The sequence below is a fragment of the Cydia amplana genome, chromosome 6 (genome assembly GCF_948474715.1).
Source record: "Cydia amplana chromosome 6, ilCydAmpl1.1, whole genome shotgun sequence".
In the NCBI taxonomy this organism is placed as follows: Eukaryota; Metazoa; Arthropoda; class Insecta; order Lepidoptera; family Tortricidae; genus Cydia; species Cydia amplana.
The window spans coordinates 2,305,922-2,330,417 of record NC_086074.1 but is presented as its reverse complement, the minus strand read 5'-3'; the positions used below and the strand labels follow the sequence as shown (position 1 = coordinate 2,330,417).

Here is a 24,496-nt window from a genome sequence, read left to right as displayed (position 1 = left end):
TTATAAAAGGTGTCTGTTACCTGTCTGTGGCTGTGGCTCCTCCTCGCTCTGCTGCCACCGCGGCCGGTATACGGCGTGCGGCGGTAGCGTGACGGGCGGGAGTGAAGAGGACGGCAGGGACAACAGGGGCGCGTACTTGGATGACCCGACGCACTTGTACACGGTGGGCGGTTTGAACACATACGACCAATCCTGTAGGTAACACACAAACAATGTTTATAAATAATAAAAAAAGGAAAATTTCTACTTTAAAAATTACGCATGTAGGTAATTATAGCTGGTCAACCAAATCTTGTCAGTAAAAAAGGCGCGAAATTCAAATACCTATGGGATGATATCCCTTCGCGCCTACATTTTTCAAATTTACCGCCTTTTTCTACTGTCAAGATCTGGTTGACCAAGTATAATTAGTTTAAACGTTACTACCACAGATAATAATCTAATGAATATCAGGCATAATCATGGAATTTCATCTTGTTCTCGTGCAGATTGTAAGACAAAAGTATAATGGTCTAAATTAAACCGAGCACCAAAATAAACACGGATTCTGATAATTTTGCTGACTATAGTAATAGAGTGATACCAGTATCTACTAAAACAAAGCTAGCCTCCATGTGCCAGGGAAAGAGAGTCGTTTTTGAACTCCAGCGCTCCACCGAATGCGGGTGAACAATAGTGACCTTAGTACTCACCTCAATAGGCTCATGAGGCGGCGTGGCGTGAGGCGTGAGGTGCGGATGCGCGTGTGAGTGCGCATGCCTCAGCGGCTCCAGCTCCAGGGTGAACCCGGGCGACGGGGCAGCGTGGACCTCCAACTAGGGAACATGACATTAGCACAGTAACTCACCTCAATAGGCTCATGAGGCGGCGTGGCGTGAGGCGTGAGGTGCGGATGCGCGTGTGAGTGCGCATGCCTCAGCGGCTCCAGCTCCAGGGTGAACCCGGGCGACGGGGCAGCGTGGACCTCCAACTAGGGAACATGACATTAGCACAGTAACTCACCTCAATAGGCTCATGAGGCGGCGTGGCGTGAGGCGTGAGGTGCGGATGCGCGTGTGAGTGCGCATGCCTCAGCGGCTCCAGCTCCAGGGTGAACCCGGGCGACGGGGCAGCGTGGACCTCCAACTAGGGAACATGACATTAGCACAGTAACTCACCTCAATAGGCTCATGAGGCGGCGTGGCGTGAGGCGTGAGGTGCGGATGCGCGTGTGAGTGCGCATGCCTCAGCGGCTCCAGCTCCAGGGTGAACCCGGGCGACGGGGCAGCGTGGACCTCCAACTAGGGAACATGACATTAGCACAGTAACTCACCTCAATAGGCTCATGAGGCGGCGTGGCGTGAGGCGTGAGGTGCGGATGCGCGTGTGAGTGCGCATGCCTCAGCGGCTCCAGCTCCAGGGTGAACCCGGGCGACGGGGCAGCGTGGACCTCCAACTAGGGAACATGACATTAGCACAGTAACTCACCTCAATAGGCTCATGAGGCGGCGTGGCGTGAGGCGTGAGGTGCGGATGCGCGTGTGAGTGCGCATGCCTCAGCGGCTCCTGCTCCAGGGTGAACCCGGGCGACGGGGCAGCGTGGACCTCCAACTAGGGAACATGACATTAGCACAGTAACTCACCTCAATAGGCTCATGAGGCGGCGTGGCGTGAGGCGTGAGGTGCGGATGCGCGTGTGAGTGCGCATGCCTCAGCGGCTCCAGCTCCAGGGTGAACCCGGGCGACGGGGCCGCGTGCGCCTCCAACGAGGGAACATGACATTAGCACAGTAACTCACCTCAATAGGTTCATGAGGGGGCGTGGCGTGAGGCGTGAGGTGCGGATGCGCGTGTGAGTGCGCATGCCTCAGCGGCTCCAGCTCCAGGGTGAACCCGGGAGACGAGGCCGCGTGCGCCTCCAACGAGGGAACATGACATTAGCACAGTAACTCACCTCAATAGGTTCATGAGGGGGCGTGGCGTGAGGCGTGAGGTGCGGATGCGCGTGTGAGTGCGCATGCCTCAGCGGCTCCAGCTCCAGGGTGAACCCGGGAGACGAGGCCGCGTGCGCCTCCAACGAGTGAACATATGACATTAGCACAGTAACTCACCTCAATAGGCTCATGAGGCGGCGTGGCGTGAGGCGTGAGGTGCGGATGCGCGTGTGAGTGCGCATGCCTCAGCGGCTCCAGCTCCAGGGTGAACCCGGGAGACGGGGCCGCGTGCGCCTCCAACGAGGGTGGGGTGGGGAACATCTTGCTCAGCTCTTCGGCCCGCACCATCCGGCCGCGGGTCTCTTCGAACGACTTGTTCGAGTCCGGCGGCGTTTGTACTTGAAGCTGTGATAAATAGGATAGTTAGTATGTTGATATGACGCAAGCTAACTCGGAAGAGGTGTGAGGCAGGATTTAAGGTACATTCAGCAGCAGAAGTTGCTAAGCGGGCGAGATGTTCAAAGTTACCTTTACACGCTCTCATTCTCTTAACAATAAAGTCGCGTCAAGATAATTTTGAACACCTGCTGCAACTTCTGCTGCTGACTGTACCTATCATTCTTTATTTTTTCTCCACTATAATTATTATATTTCAATTAAAATGGATAGAAGTTTGAGCTTGCTTGCGTGTCAGACGTGGTGGAAACCTTATGTTGTTGCTTCTCATGTTGATTCCTTGATTTTTGACACGGCATGTGTCATGAAAAATAATGTACACTGTTATGTATTGTATGATAAATTTAATTATAAATAATGCGGAATTTCGTATACAGAATTATCCCTAGAGCGCGTATAAAGCGTAGGAAAAATAAAAAGAGTGATGTCATAATATTAGTTAGTTAGCTTACAAAGCATCCTTGTAAAAAAAAAATAAGCAAACGCTCTAGGAATATTTCCAAGAGTTACCGAAATATGATCCAAAATGATTAAAATCTCCTAACCATTTTGTACCTACTTTTAGTCTTCGAGTAAATATAATTAGGAAAGTTTAAGTTATGAATAGCAAGCGATATGTTCAGTCAGAGATGAGATGACCCCTCTACAACTATGCAGCGGGGTCAACTAACTGCAGCTTTAGATATGTAGTTTTTTTTTATTCGTACAAACTCCAATGAACACAGAAAATAGACATGTTATACGTAATTGATTACTTAATTTATAGGGATTATGGACAAAACATGAGGATCACAAGACATTTACACTTTCATAATATCAATGCACAGGATTGCCTCTAAATCTTACTAATTGTGACGTATCTTATGGCGGTCGGCGCTTACGCTGTTATTAACGACGCTCCAATACTAATGCGGTGCTACGCGAAGTAAGCGCCAATCCGCCATAGGCACCTTTTCCTGTGGAACGTCACAATTCGTTTCAAGTCTTTAATATGTTGACAAATGATTTAAGCATCGTCTGTACGCGAGGGACATCTCTCGTGGCTGTATAAATCTAATTGGTGTAAACGTCGCGCGACCCTCGACCTTAAGGAGTAATAAATAAGGGTGCACACTCACAAGTCTTACCGTCTCATCCCCGCTGGCCGCGTCGTCGGAGTTCTCGAAGATCTGGTCGAGGTCCTTCAGCGTGGGACAGAGGCCGTCGGACGTGTACAGGTTCTTGTACGCTGCGTCATCCTGGCGGGTACATATTTGGACATTTTATACTCATAAAATTTTGTACGGTATCATATTAGTTAGACCGATGTTTCATTTGCCAAAGTGTTCTTTTGACGGAACGCATGTCTTTAAGGGCTGATTTAGACGGCGCGCGAACTCGCATGTGATTTTAGTTACATTGCGGACTGTTGGTTACGTCCAATTCAACCGACCGATCAAAACCCGCAATGTAATGAAACTAGCATACGCTCTCGTACCGTCTTATTGAGCCCTGACACAGTCCGCAGTCATACGAACTAACGAGGTAAATTCAACAAAAGCATTAGCTCTGATCCTATCGGCTGCGCCAGTTACTATTCTAAGATATAGAACCACATAGCGAATCGAACAAATCTCCATATAGACTTAACACTTAAGACGGTTAGTGATTTCGTTAAGCGTCGACTATCTAGCAATTCTAGCAGAAAGTAGCTTACAGAAACTAGTTAAGTTTTTTTGAATATATGAATCAATCATTCATAGCAAAACCCCCAATCAACATGTAGTCACAGAACCACGGTCATAAGGTATAGTTAAGATGGTCTCACATGGTCGTGCTTGACGTCCGCGTGGTCGGGCATGACGGCCATGCGCGTGTGGTCGTGGCCGGCGTACAGGTCGCCGCCCGTGCTGCCGAGGGCCAGCTCCTCTCGGAACGTGTTCTCTACAGTAACTCACATGGTCGTGCTTGACGTCCGTGTGGTCGGGCATGACGGCCATGCGCGTGTGGTCGTGGCCGGCGTACAGGTCGCCGCCCGTGCTGCCGAGGGCCAGCTCCTCTCGGAACGTGTTCTCTACAGTAACTCACATGGTCGTGCTTGACGTCCGTGTGGTCGGGCATGACGGCCATGCGCGTGTGGTCGTGGCCGGCGTACAGGTCGCCGCCCGTGCTGCCGAGGGCCAGCTCCTCTCGGAACGTGTTCTCTACAGTAACTCACATGGTCGTGCTTGACGTCCGTGTGGTCGGGCATGACGGCCATGCGCGTGTGGTCGTAGCCGGCGTACAGGTCGCCGCCCGTGCTGCCGAGGGCCAGCTCCTCTCGGAACGTGTTCTCTACAGTAACTCACATGGTCGTGCTTGACGTCCGTGTGGTCGGGCATGACGGCCATGCGCGTGTGGTCGTGGCCGGCGTACAGGTCGCCGCCCGTGCTGCCGAGGGCCAGCTCCTCTCGGAACGTGTTCTCTACAGTAACTCACATGGTCGTGCTTGACGTCCGCGTGGTCGGGCATGACGGCCATGCGCGTGTGGTCGTGGCCGGCGTACAGGTCGCCGCCCGTGCTGCCGAGGGCCAGCTCCTCTCGGAACGTGTTCTCGTCGCTCTTGAACCGTTTCACTGGGTGCTCCAGCCTGTGGATACATATAAAATATTTAACGGGGTGTGAAACAAGCCTGCAGTAAAGTTGTGGCCTCAAGAATTTTCTCCATTAGAAAATTTCCACTCCAAAACATTCTTAAGAATGACGCAAACAGTATCTTGGAGTAAAAATTATTGACTAGTCATCTTATAGTGCGGCCACCAAGGTTTTTAAAAGACGATGGATGCCACCAAATTAAAAGGAATTTCAAAGTTTACTGCATGCAAGAAATTGTATGGTTACAATACAACCAAATAAAGTGACTACGGCTACTGATTTTCTTGTAACCAAATAAAGAACACAACAAACTCAAACTAAATGAAATGTTGATGCGCATATTGGTATCATAATGTCGCGAGCCCTAGATCCACGTCAAATTATCTCACTTGACGCGACCGTGGTGGATTATCGCAAAAATAAATTCTAAATCAAAGTGGATAAGGTACTAAATGAAACGATAAATTTTCAGAAAATAATCCACGTCAAATTATCTCAACTCTTGACGCGAACGTGGTGGATTCTCGCAAAAATCAACTCTAAATCATAGTGGATAAGGCACTAAATGAAACGATAAATTTTCAGAAAATAATTCAAGTGCCAAGAATGCTACAGTTTACCTGCCAGCCAAAGGTTAGCGGAGAACATGGAAAAATCTCAGACACATAAATTAGTTTGCAAAAATTCAAAGTTCTTATTGAAAGTTGGTGCTCGTGAAATGACATGATCAATAGGATGTTCTTTTATGAATGTTTTTCTTAGCGATAAGTTTAATATTGAAATAAATTATTGAATATTATGTAATAAACACCTTTTTGTGCTGAAAAATTATCTTTTTTTGCGTATATTGATACGTCGGAGTTTGTATATATGTCCAGCTGCATGTAGCTTGGACGTACAGGCCTAAAACTGGGAATTGCCGGTTATCACCTTACTACACAGACACCGCATTATGAAGCGTTTATAAAGAGTACAAGGTCCACACTAAATGAGCACGGGAGCGCTTAGCTTATGCATGGTGACCTTGATTGCCTCATGCGTTCCGTCTAGTCAGGCGAGGCTCACTCCGCGATTTCGTCACCTATTACCCACCTACAAGTATTTACATCCATCCCACACCAATTTTGATGGTTGCTAGCTATAGGCCGCACGTGGCGGTTGCGCCGTAGTGGTCATATCTGTCGTAATCGTAACAGACGCGTTTTGTTAGAGAGTGAATCTTCTGTACTTAGTACTATTATTTATTCTGTGGTCTAGTCTAGTTGTTGAGGTAGCCTGAGCCTGTTGCATACCCCTACGTGGACGTTGTGGACTCACCAGGCGTGCACGGTGGTGTAGTCACAGACTATGTATATGCAGCTTCACGTAGCTTGGACGTAGTACCGGGAATATCCGATCATCGCCTTACAAATTCAGTCCCGGGGGCGTTATCCCGCAGTCCCGTGCTTGGACGTGGTGTACTCACCAGGCGTGCACGGTGGTGTAGTCGTAGAGCATGTGCAGCGAGTGCTCGTCCTCCAGCGGGTCGACGCGCGTCTCCCCCCGCGGCAGCACGGGCCGCTTCAGCAGCTCCACCGGCACCGGCGACGGGTTGGTGGCTTGGACGTGGTGTACTCACCAGGCGTGCACGGTGGTGTAGTCGTAGAGCATGTGCAGCGAGTGCTCGTCCTCCAGCGGGTCGACGCGCGTCTCCCCCCGCGGCAGCACGGGCCGCTTCAGCAGCTCCACCGGCACCGGCGACGGGTTGGTGGCTTGGACGTGGTGTACTCACCAGGCGTGCACGGTGGTGTAGTCGTAGAGCATGTGCAGCGAGTGCTCGTCCTCCAGCGGGTCGACGCGCGTCTCCCCCCGCGGCAGCACGGGCCGCTTCAGCAGCTCCACCGGCACCGGCGACGGGTTGGTGGCTTGGACGTGGTGTACTCACCAGGCGTGCACGGTGGTGTAGTCGTAGAGCATGTGCAGCGAGTGCTCGTCCTCCAGCGGGTCGACGCGCGTCTCCCCCCGCGGCAGCACGGGCCGCTTCAGCAGCTCCACCGGCACCGGCGACGGGTTGGTGGCTTGGACGTGGTGTACTCACCAGGCGTGCACGGTGGTGTAGTCGTAGAGCATGTGCAGCGAGTGCTCGTCCTCCAGCGGGTCGACGCGCGTCTCCCCCCGCGGCAGCACGGGCCGCTTCAGCAGCTCCACCGGCACCGGCGACGGGTTGGTGGCTTGGACGTGGTGTACTCACCAGGCGTGCACGGTGGTGTAGTCGTAGAGCATGTGCAGCGAGTGCTCGTCCTCCAGCGGGTCGACGCGCGTCTCCCCCCGCGGCAGCACGGGCCGCTTCAGCAGCTCCACCGGCACCGGCGACGGGTTGGTGGCTTGGACGTGGTGTACTCACCAGGCGTGCACGGTGGTGTAGTCGTAGAGCATGTGCAGCGAGTGCTCGTCCTCCAGCGGGTCGACGCGCGTCTCCCCCCGCGGCAGCACGGGCCGCTTCAGCAGCTCCACCGGCACCGGCGACGGGTTGGTGGCTTGGACGTGGTGTACTCACCAGGCGTGCACGGTGGTGTAGTCGTAGAGCATGTGCAGCGAGTGCTCGTCCTCCAGCGGGTCGACGCGCGTCTCCCCCCGCGGCAGCACGGGCCGCTTCAGCAGCTCCACCGGCACCGGCGACGGGTTGGTGGCTTGGACGTGGTGTACTCACCAGGCGTGCACGGTGGTGTAGTCGTAGAGCATGTGCAGCGAGTGCTCGTCCTCCAGCGGGTCGACGCGCGTCTCCCCCCGCGGCAGCACGGGCCGCTTCAGCAGCTCCACCGGCACCGGCGACGGGTTGGTGGCTTGGACGTGGTGTACTCACCAGGCGTGCACGGTGGTGTAGTCGTAGAGCATGTGCAGCGAGTGCTCGTCCTCCAGCGGGTCGACGCGCGTCTCCCCCCGCGGCAGCACGGGCCGCTTCAGCAGCTCCACCGGCACCGGCGACGGGTTGGTGGCTTGGGACGCGTCGCGCGGGGAGTCGCCCTGGGGATTAGGTTACTTGTGGTTACATACTTCTCAAGCGTATGGTTTTTTGGAATGAGTAACATATCAGGGACAGGATTTAGACATATTCGTGCTTCAAATATCAAATATCAACATTTAGCAGCAAATAGGCCACAAGGGCATTTTTACACGTCAATATGGAATTTACATACAGCAAAAAAAACACATCAATAATTATAAAATACAACTAAGCCGTAAATATCAAATCAAACTAACATAGAGATGTATAAAGCCTCTAAATGTCGAATTACAAAAAACGCAATAACAATAGTATTGAAAAAAAAGACACAAAGATACAAAAACTATAATCTAAAATTATTTAGAGATGTAAATGTCTCTAAGTGTCATCATAACTAAAAGATTACAATATATAGTAGTTGGTAGTGCCTTTAAACCAATATTTATGCGGAAATAAAAATACGCGGGGAAATATGTATGGGAGCCCTCAAGACACCAGAAGGCATTTCGAAATGGACAGATAGTTACATAGCTCCGTAGAATTATGCGGTAACTTTGGTTCCAAAAGTTCGTCACATTTAGATTAGCTGTCAAATTTGGGCCAGGATTTTTGTTAAGATTTTATAATAGGTATCTACAATGAATCCCGGGCTCATCGGTACCTGGGGGTAGAGCTTGGTGGGCGGCGGCGCGGAGGGCGGCGCGGGGGTGGGCGGCGCGTGCGTCTCCGGCGTCGGCGCCGGCGTGTGCAGCGTCGTCGGCGGCAGCGCGCCGCTCTAAGGGAGGAACGGACCGTTACAGACACGCACAAGCAAAATTATTATATATTATGCATGGTAACTTTAGATTTAACTTAACCTAAGAATATATATACAGTTTGCTCTGTACTCTGTAGGTATAACGCATAAAGTACATACTTATAAACATAATCGAGAGCGCACTATTCGCCAACAAACTGTCTACAGTTTGGCGAAACTTTTGTATACCTAGACATAAGTATTTTTTGAAATAAATAAAAAAAAAAAAAAGGAGGCAGCAAGGACAGATCCTTTCACGCTTTGGTCACAAAATAGATACAGTACAGAAGTCAATCACATGTATGTACTTCACTTTTCATACCTACGCTCGGTGGTCACTCTAGGGTTGTCAACTATGATTTAAGCACAAAAAACTATCGTGGTAGTGGCACTCGTATCTAGTAGTGGCCGGGGCGGGGTGCATACCTACCTACCTAACTGTTCTGTTTAACGTTAAAACGAACCATCGAAATACAAGCAGATACCTACTTACCTCTCTGAAACCACTGGTAGCTTAAAAAACGACAATTCACCGTTTAATGTTGAATTTAAACAACCGATCACTGAACAGTTATAAAAACTTTTTTTTTATTTTCTCCATTATTGCACAAAAAAGTTCACAGACGCGTGTCTCAAGCGGATGGCACTCGCGCTCGCACTGCTCCCAACCGGTCCGAGATATCGTGTCCGTGAGCAGTGTCTATGTGTGCGTTGCTCGAGCGCACTTTGTATGTAGATTGATTTCTGTACTGTATCTATTTTGTGCTTTGGTGGACATTGACGCTAAAAGCACAGGGTGGATACGCCATACATCAATTTTTTTTTGCGTTTATTATGTGTGCACGGCATGTCTATACACGCATTGCACGTGGTCGAATGCTGACAGCGACCCTGCGGCACCCCATCTAGTGCGGAGTCGGCACTCGTTGATGGTTTTAGACGGTAGTCCTCCACTGGTTAGTCCGTCTTACCCCCTGGTTCCCCCGGATCAGGTGGCATGCGTAAACGCATTTCCCCAACGTTAAAAAAAATGTCTATACACGCGCCAGTGTGTATGTGTGGGTAAGTCGCAGTACTGAGAGCACGCCAGAAGTCCGCCAGATTCATGTCGCGGGATGGTCGTGAGGCGAGGCGGGGCGGGGCGGTGCGTAGCTGTTCTGTATGATAATACTATGTATTACTTATTCTGTGCTAAAAGCGTACGCGCTCGACGCTTTCGCTAACCGCCAACGTTGAAGAGTCAGTTAAAGTGGCAGTCGTCATCAGCGTCGAGCGTACACGCACGGGAATATTTCGTGTGGCCATCGAGAAAGTATCTATATGTTGCAAACTCCGCTCTCTACGCGTCGTCACGTGCCGGGACAGTGACACCCGGCTCCTACCGTGATAGAAGATCGCTGCAGCACTACGTCGAGATGAGATCATTTCCTAGTATTTTTTATTCTGTGTTTGTATTTAGGAATAAAACATTAGTAAAGTTGCCGTCATTAGAACTTGCGAACTATGTAAACAAACAATGTAACTTTGTTTTGTGACTGTTTCTCCTTGAATTTTCACACTACCCCATCAAACACAATTCAAACTATACACATATACACTACTGACACGGTCCGTTCCGTAAAATACATAAATATATAACTGTATCTTGGATATCTAATTAAAAGTTTAAAATGGTTTCATAAGTTAGGTTATTAGGACCTGATGGAATGACGTTTTTGTTAAACTCTACAATTGTCTATGATAGGTAGCATTGTGACTAAAGTTTGTGATATAAACCCGTTACCCACTACCCAACTCACGCTCTGTACCTACCGCCGCGGTTGTAAAATACATCAATACATCATTCTTAAGTACCAATTTGTCTTCTGATCGTGATTACTGATTAAACAAATGAAAAATAAGTAACTAATTGTTTTTTAATTTTGGTATTTTATTACTCGATATGGTTTGACATTAGTAAAGTAGTAAGTAAGAGTCTTGCCCATCACTAGTAAATTCATCATTCAGAGACAATTTCAATATGGCGGTTTGTTTACATAGTTTGCAAGTTCTAATGACGGCGAGTTTAGACTATGTTATGTGTATTATCATGCCGCGATCAGAAAGGGATTAGAAATAACAGATTTCCATACACTTACGTCAAAATCAATATGGATTGACAGCTATCTCAATCCCTTTCTAATCGCGATTCAGTAATACAAACCTGGTGCGGGAGCGTGGCCTGCTGCGGGGTGTGGTGGGGGTGCGGGTGCGGGGAGTGCGGCGCGCCGGCCGAGGGCGGCGCCGAGCCGGCGGGCAAGGGCGAGCCGGCACAAGAGCCAGGCGACAGCGCCGCCGCGCCGCACGAGCCGCCGCCTCTGCGGGAAACGCGACACGCACAGGTTAACTACATCACTAGCGAACACGAGGCCTGGCGCGCAACGTGCCATCCAAATCAAACGAGTTTGGATAGATGGCACTAAGGCACGCGCACGCCCGGCTAGATAAATCATATTGTGACAAATAATGGAAGCGAAATGTCGATCACGTTGAATAAAAAGAACCACGCGGTCAAAAATAACACAATCCCGATTTATATCGCAAACGACGAGCTCGTTACGAGACTTTTACTAACGTTTGAGTAAAACGGTAGCGGGAGTTTTTGAACCGCGCCGTGTCGACTGAAAGGTCGAAAAGTCAAATTGCTGACTAAAAAGGCTAATCCTAAATAAATTTCAATTAAAATGTAGCCGTAAGGCTCCGAATCGTCTTACATTTCGCTTCCACTAACTCTTTGACCCGAATCAATTACACAAAATGATTTCGTGAACAAAATGCAATGAACGTCACAATGAAATTGAAATCACAAACTTTATGAATTTCTTCCCGTGTAGTTTTAGCCTCGATATGAAAGGTAGATGTTATTATGCAATATAATTGTGCGCATGTTTTAATATTAACTTTAATGTGTGAAGGGGAACGAAGCGACACCTCTAGCCTTGGAAAGTATCGCACAGAGATCTTCATATTAATATAGGAAGATTATTTTTTTAACATTTTGTAACATATCACGTGAATATTGTCCCAAACGTTTCTTCCATGATGTACCAAGTAACTATAATAAATACTTATTTTATGTTTTACGTATACTGTTTAAATGAAATAAAATGTTCCAACTGGTTACAAGAAAATTGTAACCTTTTATTTTACGCATTTCGTTATAAAACAAATATAACATTTCCGCAGCCTGTGGTTTGTAAAAAACTTGATGTTTCTTACTTACACAGACTTCTGAAGTTAATATTTATTCTATAAGATTAAATCGATCTAGATAAAGATACAAAACATGCAATTTACAACAATCATTGTAAGCGAATATCAGACAATATGCAATAAAATATAATATAATCTGTACAACCAAATGTGGCAGTAAAAAAAAATCAATTTTACTGGCAAAGTTTTTGTGTTGCATAAACACTTTCTTCGTCATACTTACATAGCTTCCTTTGTTAAGATTTGATAGTAGACAAAATATGATTTACACATTACTACCACATAAGGTTTAAATTTGAATATGAACATGCATAATGAAAGCTGCATTGCATAATAGGTGGCTTGCCATTCCTTGTCATAAGCTTTGCGTTGTTTCAAATGTTTTGCCGTGAGTCCACATTCACATATGAGACATGATTGTATTGATTTTGTGCAATATTAGGTATTTTATTATTAACGCAGGTGACCCATTTTTAGTATGGACAAGTGACTATAGAAATATTATCTATATTCCTTTTTTAGAAGCAGAAATATAAATTGTTGTAAAATCTTTAAAAATAATATTTCTATAGTATTCTTCTTAGGAGTTACATGTTGTATTAAAAACTTGTTTTTATTGAGACGTTGCCTTGCGACTGAGGTTTACAACATGTTTGATTGTACACATATCAAATAATTTTATTCGCTATATTGAATTCAGTTTGTCAGTTAGTCACAGAGTCAAGTTATCGCAAAGAGAGACCCAGATAAATCGTTCGGAGTAGTTATAGCAGGGGCCCGTTTCTCAAAAGCTTGTAACGTAATACAAGCGGATGTCACTTTTTGACAGCTTTTGTTAGAAAGGGACTTCCGCTTCTATTACAAGTTACAAGCTTTTGAGAAACGGGCCCCAGGAGTTTCCATACGGTTTTAATAGGAAGGTGGTTTTAATTGTAGAGGCTGGGTCATCTTAACCGACTTTCACGATTAAGGGAGTTTGAAGGATCAGGTACTGTTATGTTTAAATAAATAAAGGTTCCGTCACACGGGCGCGTTTTCCGGGCGAGGCGTGAGCGTTTTATATGTAAAAGCGGCTCGCCCCGCCCGGAAAACGCGCCTGCGTGACGGAACCTTTAGGTTCGTCGTCGCAAGACAACTCTCTCGTGTGTTGGTCAGTGCGGGCCGAGTGTCTGAGGATGGTCTGTGAGCCCGTGGGTGATGGGTACTGGTACTCACGGGTGGCGCTTGTGCGGCGCGCGGTCGGGCAGGCGCCGGCGGTGGAAGGGCGCGGGCCGCGGGCCGCGGCGCCGCCGCCACCTGCCAGTGCACCACACAACGCTAGCAACCGAGCTTGGCGAGCCCTGACTCACGAGTGACCAGTGACCAGTGACCGCCGCCGCCGCTATGCCACCTATACCCATCGTGTGACCGCCCTAATGTAAGCGCTGACCGAGTGACGCTCACCCGCAGTATGCCGGGCACCTTATAAGCGCCGCCGCGTATTCTTTCCCAAATATCGACAGTGTGTGCCGCATCACTGGGCCCCATGTGATTTACTCGGAAGGCGTTGCCTCATTTTGAAAACACATAGTGTATTTACAGCCAATCGGCGAGAAGCTTGCTTACCCTGACTAGTAAAAAACCCATCCCTCTATGTTATTATTGTAACGTAACAACATCTATTTAACAATAAGTATTTACTTAAGCAGTAAATTTTATGTAAAACTTTAAGTTAATTTTGAACTGTAATGCTTACTGTTGACTCTTTTCAACACTACAGCTTACAACAAATCTACCATTTAAACCGTGTCTAAATCAATAGATGTATCTAAAGCTAATAAAATAGATACGGCGTTTATCTATAAAGGCGAAGCAGCGGCCCTCTACTATTATATCACTACAATAAATATACATCGGATTTGTACAATAATTGCAACCAACTAAATATTGACTGTACATACTTTTCTATTTGGATAACTTTTGCATTTTGATTCATTATATTTTCAACTATACAAATCCGAAGTATGGCAATAAACACTAATTATAATAATATAAAACATTCACATACATAACATCTACCTAAATATCTACACGCTACATCTTGTATAACAGCTCCATTGCGTGTCGTCGTTCACGGACAATTTCAACCGTATTTTCTTATACTTAAGGTCTATTATCGACCGTAAACGACAGAGCTTTTCATTCATATGCATTTCAATAAAAACTATAAATAGATACGTGGTCATTTTCATATAAATACAAACGTATAAAAATGCATAACACACAATACTCAGAGCTACAGCTATTTACTGTTCCTATCTACTGATTTATTATATTAAATAAATAATTAGAATATATGCGCTACCAAAACCGACGTTATAATATCACGTTTAGTAAAACGAATGATTAACACAAGCAATTCAACATTTTCTTATTGTATTTTGTTTCGAATTAGCAAATGCCAAAGAATAAACTTCAATGGCAAATAAATGTCATATACTAAGAAAAAGTGACCAATGCCTCCAGTGCCCCAGGCTGGAATCGAACCAGCGTCCTCTGCTATCGGTAGGTGCCTGTGCCATTCGGCCACCGGGCCACAGCGGCATAGGTCGAATTTTTCCAAGTATATGCACTTCTTACTGAAGGCTTATGGCGCCCCCTGGCCACCTCTAAGGTAGAACAGTATGGTTCTACCTTCTAACTCAGAATAGTTTGCCAAAGAATAGTTTGTAACCAGATTGACATGTTTTCTAGCACACATACTTCTTGCTTTCTAAGTCTAAGTTTTATTAATTTTACAGTGTTTTAAGTCGTATAATTTCGTAGCGCATATATCAAGATAACAATTTACACGCATCCATCATTCGTTTCTGCGTTTCTTCAAACTCACTGCAAACATTGCATTAAAGGAAAACCAAAACGTGTTCAATATGTATTAAGGTACTGTAGGTTCAGTAAGCGGAGTTTTTGAAAAGTCGTAGCGCTTTTATAGATACACAATACGGTTGCCAAAAATTTAGTTAGCAATCTCGAGGATTTTATCTAGTGACTTCATCGATTTGAATCCTGATGTTTTGACTTTCGCTCGATAGAAAAAAAAATCACGAACATAGGTCTAAAATGCATCTTAAAAATTTGTAACAAAAGCATAAAAGCTAAAAATATGAAAATTGCTTCTAAAAATGTGCATTGTTTTGCTTATTATTTTTCTCCAAGTTTTATTTTTTCTTTATTCATTTGAATAGTTATCCCCTATTATTTTGATAAGATTAGATTTAATTTAGGGTTATGTTTGATCAAACTCATCGATTACTTTTATCTTATATAAAGATACAATAAATAAAAATTCTATAACATAAACGCGGTCCCGGGCACACCCCATCCATCTCGCTCACGCGCTCAGACTGAGAGAAGAACCCGAACCTACAGGCCATTAAGGTAGATTATTCTTTACCCAACGTATGCAGTGAGTTCCAAGTTTAAAATAGCGTATCATAATTGACAGAATTAACCGCTCATTCGTAGACCTTATTCCAAAGACATAAAGTCTACCAATGGGTCAGTTTTTTGTTAGTATGTAAAGAGGGGAACTTACTTGGCGCAGGTACAGGGGGTTTTTCGGGTGGGATCGACGAAGTCATCGCCTTTGTCGCCGGATTCGGCGTAGCACACCTCCGCCGGCTGCAACGGTTAAAGGAAACGTTATTCTATACTGTTGGGAGTAAGGTTCAAATTGGTATAACATAACTACGTGGTAAAATAAAGACTTATGAAAAATTTATAATTTACTAATAGGGGTGCAATGTTCTGCAGCCGGAGAGCAGCACTAGCGAATATTGTAACTTATACATACTATGCCTTAAACAGTTTTTTGACAAGTTTACAACTTTACACTATGCCATTGATGCATCAAGGCGGTTTGTTTACAGAGGCCTACCTCTTTAAATATCACTCGAATATACAAGAGTGATAGAGAGGCAGATAACGAAATTTAGATTTTCGTGTTTCTCGGTAGGCCCTCAACATGTGCTAGTGGCGCCCCCAGACTTTTGAGTAATATCTCATATTAAGATCTTATAATTTAAATCGACTAAGATTTTGTTAGAAGTAAATTAGATGACATTTCAATGTCTGTATGAAATGTCAGTTGTGCCTTTCTGTTTTTACTTCTTGGATATTATGGGAAGTGTACTCAAACGTATCAATGACTAGAAAGATACATATGTTTCCTACTTCCAGTAGTACAACATAATTGAATATTCACTAAGAAAAGAAGAGTTTCTTCATCATGATGATGAGTATCATCATCATCATTTTAGCCTTCGGTCGCCCACTGCTGAGCATAGGCCTCTCTTCTTGTACGCCATTTGTCCGAAACTACCTATTATATAAGGTTAAGCCTAACGGAAAGGCAAAATTATTCTTTATACAATGATGATTGATGAAATGATGAAGGTTTCCTGTAACTAGCATTGTAAAAGTTTTGTCTTAATTTAACTGTCATCACAGATATTAGAGCTGTAAGTTTGTATCCGGAAAAAAAAAAGTTTTGGTACTTTTAACGTATAAAATGATTTGAATCCAATAACTATAGTTCGTTTTTTTTAGCATTAGAAAGAAGGTAAGCAATCTTGACATGTCTTTTAATTGAAAATCGCTTTTTTAAAATCAGTACCTATTGTTTATGAAAGCTGAAGAATATAAATGATCGTATTAGATTAATAATTGTTACATATATGCCGTGACTTATTTTTAAAACGTGTTTTTCAATTAAAAGACACATCAAGATTGTTTACCTTTTTTCTAATGCAAACAAAAAATGTGTACATGAATCACATAGGTGTTAAATGTAGTATACCTGCGGTTTATTTAGCGGTTTTAACACGTAACATGATACGCGTAGTTAGATTAAAGCAGACGGAAGCACGCGTGTGTATTTTAATAGTTTATACATTTTATAATATATAGTAACTTATTTAATGACTCTCATTGTTTCACTGACGTTTAGGGCTCATTTAGACGGGGCAAGAACTCGCATGCGAGTTTGATTACATTGCGTCGTTTGATCGGTCGGCTGAATTGATTGAACCTCAATGGTCCGCAATGTAACTAAAATCGTATACGAGTTTGCGCGCCGTTTAAACGAGCCCTTAGTCTGCGGTGTAAGGTGTAAGCAGGGATCGGAACCGGTTTTTTGCAAAAACATCGATATAACCATATTTTTCGATATATTTTATACTCGAAATGTAGGACTCAGTTGTGTTCTTAGGTAACGACTTCGTATTATTAGATTGCCCAATTAGAAATGAAAAATAATTAGCAAAGAACGAAAAAATACCGTTTTAGTTCCCATACAAAAAATACCGGTAACCGATCCCTGGGTGTAAGAGATAAGTATATAAACGGTTCTAGTGTATAAGAGGTGTCGCGAGGTTGCGCTCTGTGTCATGTAGTGTGTATAGTGTGTGACGGCATGTAGAGCAGGGATGTTGCGGATGCCGATTTTTTGACATCCGCGGATGCGGATGCGGATTTTTAAAGGCTCACATCCGCGGAAGCGGATGCGGATGCGGATGTCAAGATAGGTACATAAAATACGTCAAATATTACATTTTAGTCATTTTTATTTCAAAAAACCGGCCAAGTGCGAGTTGGACTCGCGTTCCCAGGGTTCCGTACATTAAGTCCCACTCGCGCTTGACTGCTAATTTCTAATAGGGTTTTTTGGCTAATGACTAAATTACCTAGCAGTCTAGCACTTACGCCGATGCTAAGACGTTCCTGTACCGAACTGTTCCACATCCGCATCCGCATGAAATCCGCATCGATTTTATGCGGATGCGGATGTTGAAAATAATGCGGAAGTTCCGCGGATGCGGATATTCGCAACATCCCTGATGTAGAGGATGGATGTACGAGTATGTACCAGATGCGGCTTGGGCGTGGTGAGCGCGGCGGCGGCGGCGGCGGCGAGCGGCGGCGCGGGCGGCGGCGCGGGCGGCGGCTCCATGCCCGTCACCAGCACGTAGGGCAGCGGGTAGCGCATGCGCACGCCGCCGCACACCACCTGCAAACAACATTGTAATCTATTACTTACGTGGTAAGGTTCATAACAATACAATACCGCAGCCCGCAGAGTAACTTTGGCACTCGGTCTGCTACTCCCGAAGATATACGCGAAACATAGGCATCAGTAAAAGCCAGTTTACGGCACGGTATAACCAATAACTAACCCGGAAATAAATATGAATACGAATACCGAACGTATTCAAAATGTATCACGCTAAGAAATATTACTTTAACACCTAAGGTTAACCGTTATATTTCATTGTCCCATTGACTTACAATAATTTAAATAAATAAAAAAAACAACAACTTGCAGTTCTACTACTACTTCAAATTAAACAATGTTCCCATAATTCAACATTAAACAATGTCCAAACTTTAACCTTCTATTTGCATATTTTCCCTAATAACTATAACAATATAACAATATTTTTTATTGACCATAAAAGTTTAACAGCATGAGTGAACCTAACATTACAACTATTGAGTCCCAAAGTTTGAACTCGCTTTTAAATGTCGAAACGACTAAGGGCCACTTGCACCATCCCACTAACACGAGGTTAAGCGGTTAAACGTTAACCCAGTGTCAAATTGTACTCCAGGTTTAACCGGTTAACCCCGGGTTAGTGGACGGTGCAAATGGCAGTAAGCATAATAATAACGACAGCGTACCTCAACGGCACCGCAGCCCTGCTCCAAAGGGTAGAGTTGCCGCCACGCGTCCAACAATCGCCCAGTGGGCGCATCGGAGTCGCTCCAGTCGCGCCCGGTAACTGTGCCTTCCAGCCCGAAGGGCGCCAGGATCACTGCAACATGATAATAAAGGCGTTAATAATAGAGTAGAGAAATTGGAACCATTTATGACTAACGTCTATCTATGTTATAACACAAATAAGTCAAGTCATCGAAAATTCAAATTCGAGTAGGTAAATAAGACGATATGTTTGTTGTTTTAATGAAAATACGAACCATCAAGAGATTAGTTCCCGGTCAACTTCAGCTACAGAACAGAGCGTACGAGCAGCTGGGTGTTCACGCAAGTTCACGGACAGCAATAGCTAGATGCGGTATTGCCCCAATATACTCACCCCTCTCGAAGCCATTCAGCTTGTTGACCGATGTCAAAGGGTCGGGGCTGGGAGCAGTATTGTCTCACGGAGTCTCACCCTTGTTATCGGCATCAGCGCTCCGTTCCCGGCCTTTAAGCTTGGTCAGCCGCTTAGCGGGGAGCGTGCGCACGGGAGGGTGTTGTCGCACGTCCACGGACAGCAATGGCTAGGTGCGGTTTGACTCAATAAACTCACCCCTGTTTATCAACGTTAGCCTTCCTCTCGAAGCCATTCGGCTTGTCCACCGATGCCAAGGGCTTGAGACTGGGTACGGTACTGTCTCAAAGAGTCTTACCCTTGTTATCGGCATCAGCGCTCCGTTCCCGGCCGTTCAGCTTGGCGAGCCGCTTGGCGGTGAGCGTGCGTACGGGAGGGTGTTGTCGCACGTCCACGGACGCGCACACCGTGCTCTCGCCGTGAAGGAAGAACGCGAAGGAGAAAGAGAGGTGCCAGGGGCTGGAAATTAAAATGTACACATTAGTTTATTATACTGCATAGGCACAAAAACGTTAAGCTAGATAGACTCCAATCACGCTACGTTTGCGACCGAATGGGCACTTAGATACAATATATGTCCGCGCCATACTTCATCTAAAATTTTGCTGGAATTTGGCGTAGAGTCGTAGACGGATTCTAATAACGATTGTGAACCCGTTAGTTTACTGTCTAACGTAGGTTAGGTTAGGTTCATTTTGGTTACTTGAATTATTGTTTTGTACCTAACCCCACCATTGGGGTTCCTCCTAATTTATCCTAAATTATATGACTTCCTTTATCCTAAATGATCTGACTGAATAAAGAAATTATATTATTAAACATACGGTACATATTACGGTAATTTAACTTTTTCAACACTTCGTATCAAATAATCATTTTAATGCTACATCAATTCAAATCGACTACTTGATTTGGTCCGGAGGACAAGAGTAATGTTATGAAACCTTGTTTGCAAATATTATCGATAAAATGCTCCACCGATAACAACAACAACAGCGATCCGCGACCGTATTCAAACATATGTTTATTAGATAAGGATAAGGAAAGTGCGAATGCAGAATTATGGCCGGCTTCGTGTAAAATACTTTTTTGGAGAAACGAGAAACTGAACCAGTTTTTATATTGTCTGGACCATAACGTACCAAATAACCCTTTTTCATTATATTTTTATTCAGATAAGTAGATCTATTATAAATATAATAGTAAGCTTTTAATTCTATTTGATCACATTGAAATTACACAAACACAGTTTCAGTAATTATCAGTCAATGACATGACTCAGTTGCTTCACAAACATAAATAACGCATTTGTTCAGCAATGTATCATTATCATTACTATTTTTGGAACTTAGCTCAAGCCATGGACATGACAAAAATAAACAATAAATACAGTTATGTAATTTGACTTCAACTCTGTATCAGAGAGCCGGAATCATCGTAAGTATGCTCCTATCAAAACAGCATAATCATGACGATATGTGTATTAATCTGATGCAGAAATGTTCGAAGGGGAACGAAGTCATGCCCTGATGTCTTGACGGGCACGACACAGAGATCCTCTTTTCAATATAGGAAGTGAAGCAAGCGTTGCCGCCGCTCCCAATTTGAGAACAGCCATCAAAACTGTGCCAAAATTGTACTTCCATCCGCGAGTGGTGTTGAAGAGCGAATGACGTTTCAGTTTGGAGCATTCCATGGCATTGTCTACAGTATGTTTCCCAGAATTTCCAGTAAATTGGAACGGAGTTAGAATATGATCAGAAAAATATTGATTGACTTATGTCCCAGCAAAAGTACAATAGTAGACGACACAATATGCGTTTCTATGGGGTAGAGCCAGGCCTACAGAATACTCCATTTGTGGTATTATAATATTTTGCATGCTATGTTGTCATTGTCACACAGAAAACAACAGTGATGGACCTCAATTAATTATGTATAATTACCTTTTCCCAACATCCTCTTCGTCTCCATCGTACGGTTGTACGAACCACTTGCCCAGTCTCACAAAATCTCGGGATAGAAGACATCTGAAAAGTAAATAATAACATCAATTAGTATCAATTCTAAATATAATAACAAAATTTCTCTAAAGTGACATTCAATAGAACTTGCTAACTATGTAAACAAACCGCCATACTAAAATTGACACTGAATGTCAATTTACTAGTAACTTTTGTTTACATAGTTAGCAAGTTCTATAGAATGACACTTTAGAAATTGAACTTGAAAAGAAGACTGAAATGATCACTAATTATTCTATAGTAATTTTAATTGTATGTTTTCTTATTTACTCGTTATGCAACATTATAAGATGTAGTGTTTTGAAAAGATGTGTCCCGCCGAGTTTCTTGCCGGTCCCATATTGGTATACCCTCCTACAATTGGGGGGGATTTAAATCTTCTCGAGGCAGAGGTGTAGGGTTAGAGCCGGTGTAGCTTTATTTGCCGTACATAAGCGCATTGTAATATGCTTACTTGAATAATAATCACATCCTGCCTAGAACCACACTATTGACAGCTTATCTGTTAAACGTCAAATCAAGTAATTAAAAAGTATTAAGGTGTTTTACTTTAAAAGTTATTGAATATGATTAAAATAAGCACGTATATGCTAAAGTTATAGAGGCTCTACTTACACCCAACTTTAATTTAAACCCTTTCTCTGTTTCTGGTTTATGTATAAAAGTTGACCTTTTGCTATAAATAAATACTATAAATATTTCAGACGATTATGCTAATGTTATTTATGTATCGCATAAACCGTACAACCTCGAGGTTAGCTCTGTTTCCTTGATCTTGACTTTGCACCGGTTATAAAATAAAAACACGTAGGTACTAATCTAGCATGAACTAGTTTTGATAACTTAAAGTATTACCTTCACGTGAAATTGGCATCCCATGGTGTAGGTTATAACAAAGCCATATATTTGCCATTATTACGTAACATTATTACTCTCCAGTCTTTGTGGAGCATAAACTACTGATGATTAATCGTTCGCAAGTAGCAATTACGCAAAGAGTAAATGTTTTACCTTACCTACCGTCTTTGTTACACAATGTGTGATTTGACTTACAATTTACACTTTAATTGTAAGGAAAATTATTGAAAACGACCGTACCAATCAGTTTCTTTGGACTCTTGTGCGGAGTATTTAGTATTTCCCACTAAAAGTATTTTCCCAAAATCTCAACTACTGAAGGGCGGTATTAAAACTTTAAACATTGATGTAAATATGATTATTATTTTTATATATTAAGCGGGTATATGGGTGAATCAACTTTTTTTGTCACTCGGTGCCATGGTTACGTTCCCCTGGGTCACTCTTTAAAACCTGATTTTTAGACATTTAAATTCTCCAAACACGCTTTTTTGTGAAACTTATGAACCCTTTCCATAGAGGGTCGTCTACCAAGCGTGTCAGAAGGTGGTGTACAACGTCTTCTAACAAACTGCTACTATTCTCTTGGCTGACCGGACCGAATAACAACAAGAAATAGTTGAGTTGATTTTTTTTATATATAAAACCTCGTGCCGCCCACCATACAAAATTATTACAAAAGTAGTTGAATTTAATTTCTTTGAAAATTGTACAAGACAAAAGAAATGCTACTTTGTTTGTTTTAATGAAGGTGGAAATTCCGTTGAAACATAATGTACCTCGTAATGTACATTGGGCGGCATAAGCATAAGTATGGATTACTTACTACCTACACGATATACGAGTATATAAGCTAGATGGACTCCGATGTTATACCAAAGTGGCTTCCCCTCCTAAGCCAAGCTTTCCAAGTCAAGCCCAGTTTACCTTGGAGGTTAAAAGTACACATGGATCACTTATCACTTGTAAAAACAATTCAATAAGCCAGGGGGCCGTTTCTCAAAAGCTTGTAACTTGTAATACAAGCGGATGTCACTTTTTGACAGCTTTTGTTAGAAAGGGACTTGCACTTGTAGGTATTACAAGTTACAAGCTTTTGAGAAACGGGTCCCAGATATAGATTTCGTCGCTTATCTGGTTTCATTCCTACCTCATGACTGGGCAAGCGCTAACATGAGAAAGCTTCATGAATCTATTTGGAAGAGTATTTCATTTTAATCTCGAATTTTACGAAGGACCTTGGCCTTGTTTTGTTTCTTTCTCGCTCCAATCAGGCGGTGTGAGAACGAAAGAGAAGGCTGTATTAATAAGTAGCATACAGAATGATCTAATAATAATTAATCAGGCGTTTATTTCAGGAGCTGCGCGCGCCGGCATCGTTGACATTAATAATTCTTGCACCTTATTACGAAGGTATAAAGTCCTAAATGGTTAGTTAAGTTGGTGTTAGTATGTGGTGCGCCTACGCATTGCGCATCGATAGCGATGTAAACAACGTTGCAGTACTTGCAGTGGAGTATTGTTATTTAGGCCTTGGTCTCCGGTTGACTATACAAACAACGTCACTTTATATGAGAATATCGCAACATTTCTATAGATCGCGAATGTCTACAGTCGCCATCATCAGAAGGCCTAGAACCCCGGAACCTAAAGTGTCATTCAATAGAACTTGCGAACTATGTAAACAAAAGTTACTAGTAAATTGACATTCAGTGTCAATTTTAGTATGGCAGTTTGTTTACATAGTTAGCAAGTTCCATTGCATGACATTTTAGGCACCGCGAACACCGAAGTACGCAAATTGCGGGCATCTTTATCTGCGGGCGGGTAAAAGAGCAAAATGTGACGGTCCTCGCCACATTGACCTCACTTAATAACATAATACAAATAATTACTAACCGCCTCAGTTAAACAAACCGTAGACCTATATAGTATTATTATGCTTATGCTAGAGGTTAAAGTGGGTTAGATCGCGACGCGCGCGCAGGTGATCACGCAGCGCGGTATGCGATGCGTTGCGCACTGTTATTATGTTTTTTACGCTTAAGCATGCGAATTGTTTCGTGCGCAGTTCCCTTCGTGTACATGCTTATAATGTACTTTATTATAAATGCGAAAATAACTCTGTCTCTCTGTTACCTCTTCACGCTAAGGTAACAGATGAAATTTGGTATGGAGATAGTTTAAGGCCCTGGGATGGACATATAATATTTTTTTTATCAATCATCATTAATGATTCATTATCATCATCTTATGCAGACGAAGTCGCGGGCGGAGGCTAGTGATGTATAACTGTTATAATTATAAAGTAACAATAAATTTGAATGCATTATAGAGGGCTGAACATGTATTAGTATATTTTCAATCTTTAGAAGAAAAGTCACCCTTGCTGCCCAAAAGTATGTTGAAGATGCCTGCCAACATTGGCCGAGTCTCTAGAACTTTTTGGTT

General features: G+C 43.9%; 1 protein-coding gene across 1 annotated transcript in view; it reads right to left on the bottom strand.

Annotated features, from left to right (window-relative positions):
* LOC134649115 (mediator of RNA polymerase II transcription subunit 13) overlaps positions 1-24,496 on the bottom strand; it is a 141,916-nt gene that overhangs the window by 29,713 nt on the left and 87,707 nt on the right. Inside the window, exons 4-16 of the mRNA XM_063503830.1 lie at positions 21,110-21,193; positions 19,462-19,622; positions 18,730-18,863; positions 17,918-18,058; positions 15,587-15,672; positions 13,228-13,308; positions 10,947-11,117; positions 8,626-8,737; positions 7,824-7,927; positions 4,826-4,976; positions 3,487-3,606; positions 2,090-2,317; positions 21-192 (exon numbers count right to left, since the gene is read on the bottom strand). Coding sequence (XP_063359900.1) covers positions 21-192; positions 2,090-2,317; positions 3,487-3,606; positions 4,826-4,976; positions 7,824-7,927; positions 8,626-8,737; positions 10,947-11,117; positions 13,228-13,308; positions 15,587-15,672; positions 17,918-18,058; positions 18,730-18,863; positions 19,462-19,622; positions 21,110-21,193 — 1,745 coding nt within the window. The remainder of the gene's footprint in view (positions 1-20; positions 193-2,089; positions 2,318-3,486; positions 3,607-4,825; positions 4,977-7,823; positions 7,928-8,625; positions 8,738-10,946; positions 11,118-13,227; positions 13,309-15,586; positions 15,673-17,917; positions 18,059-18,729; positions 18,864-19,461; positions 19,623-21,109; positions 21,194-24,496) is intronic.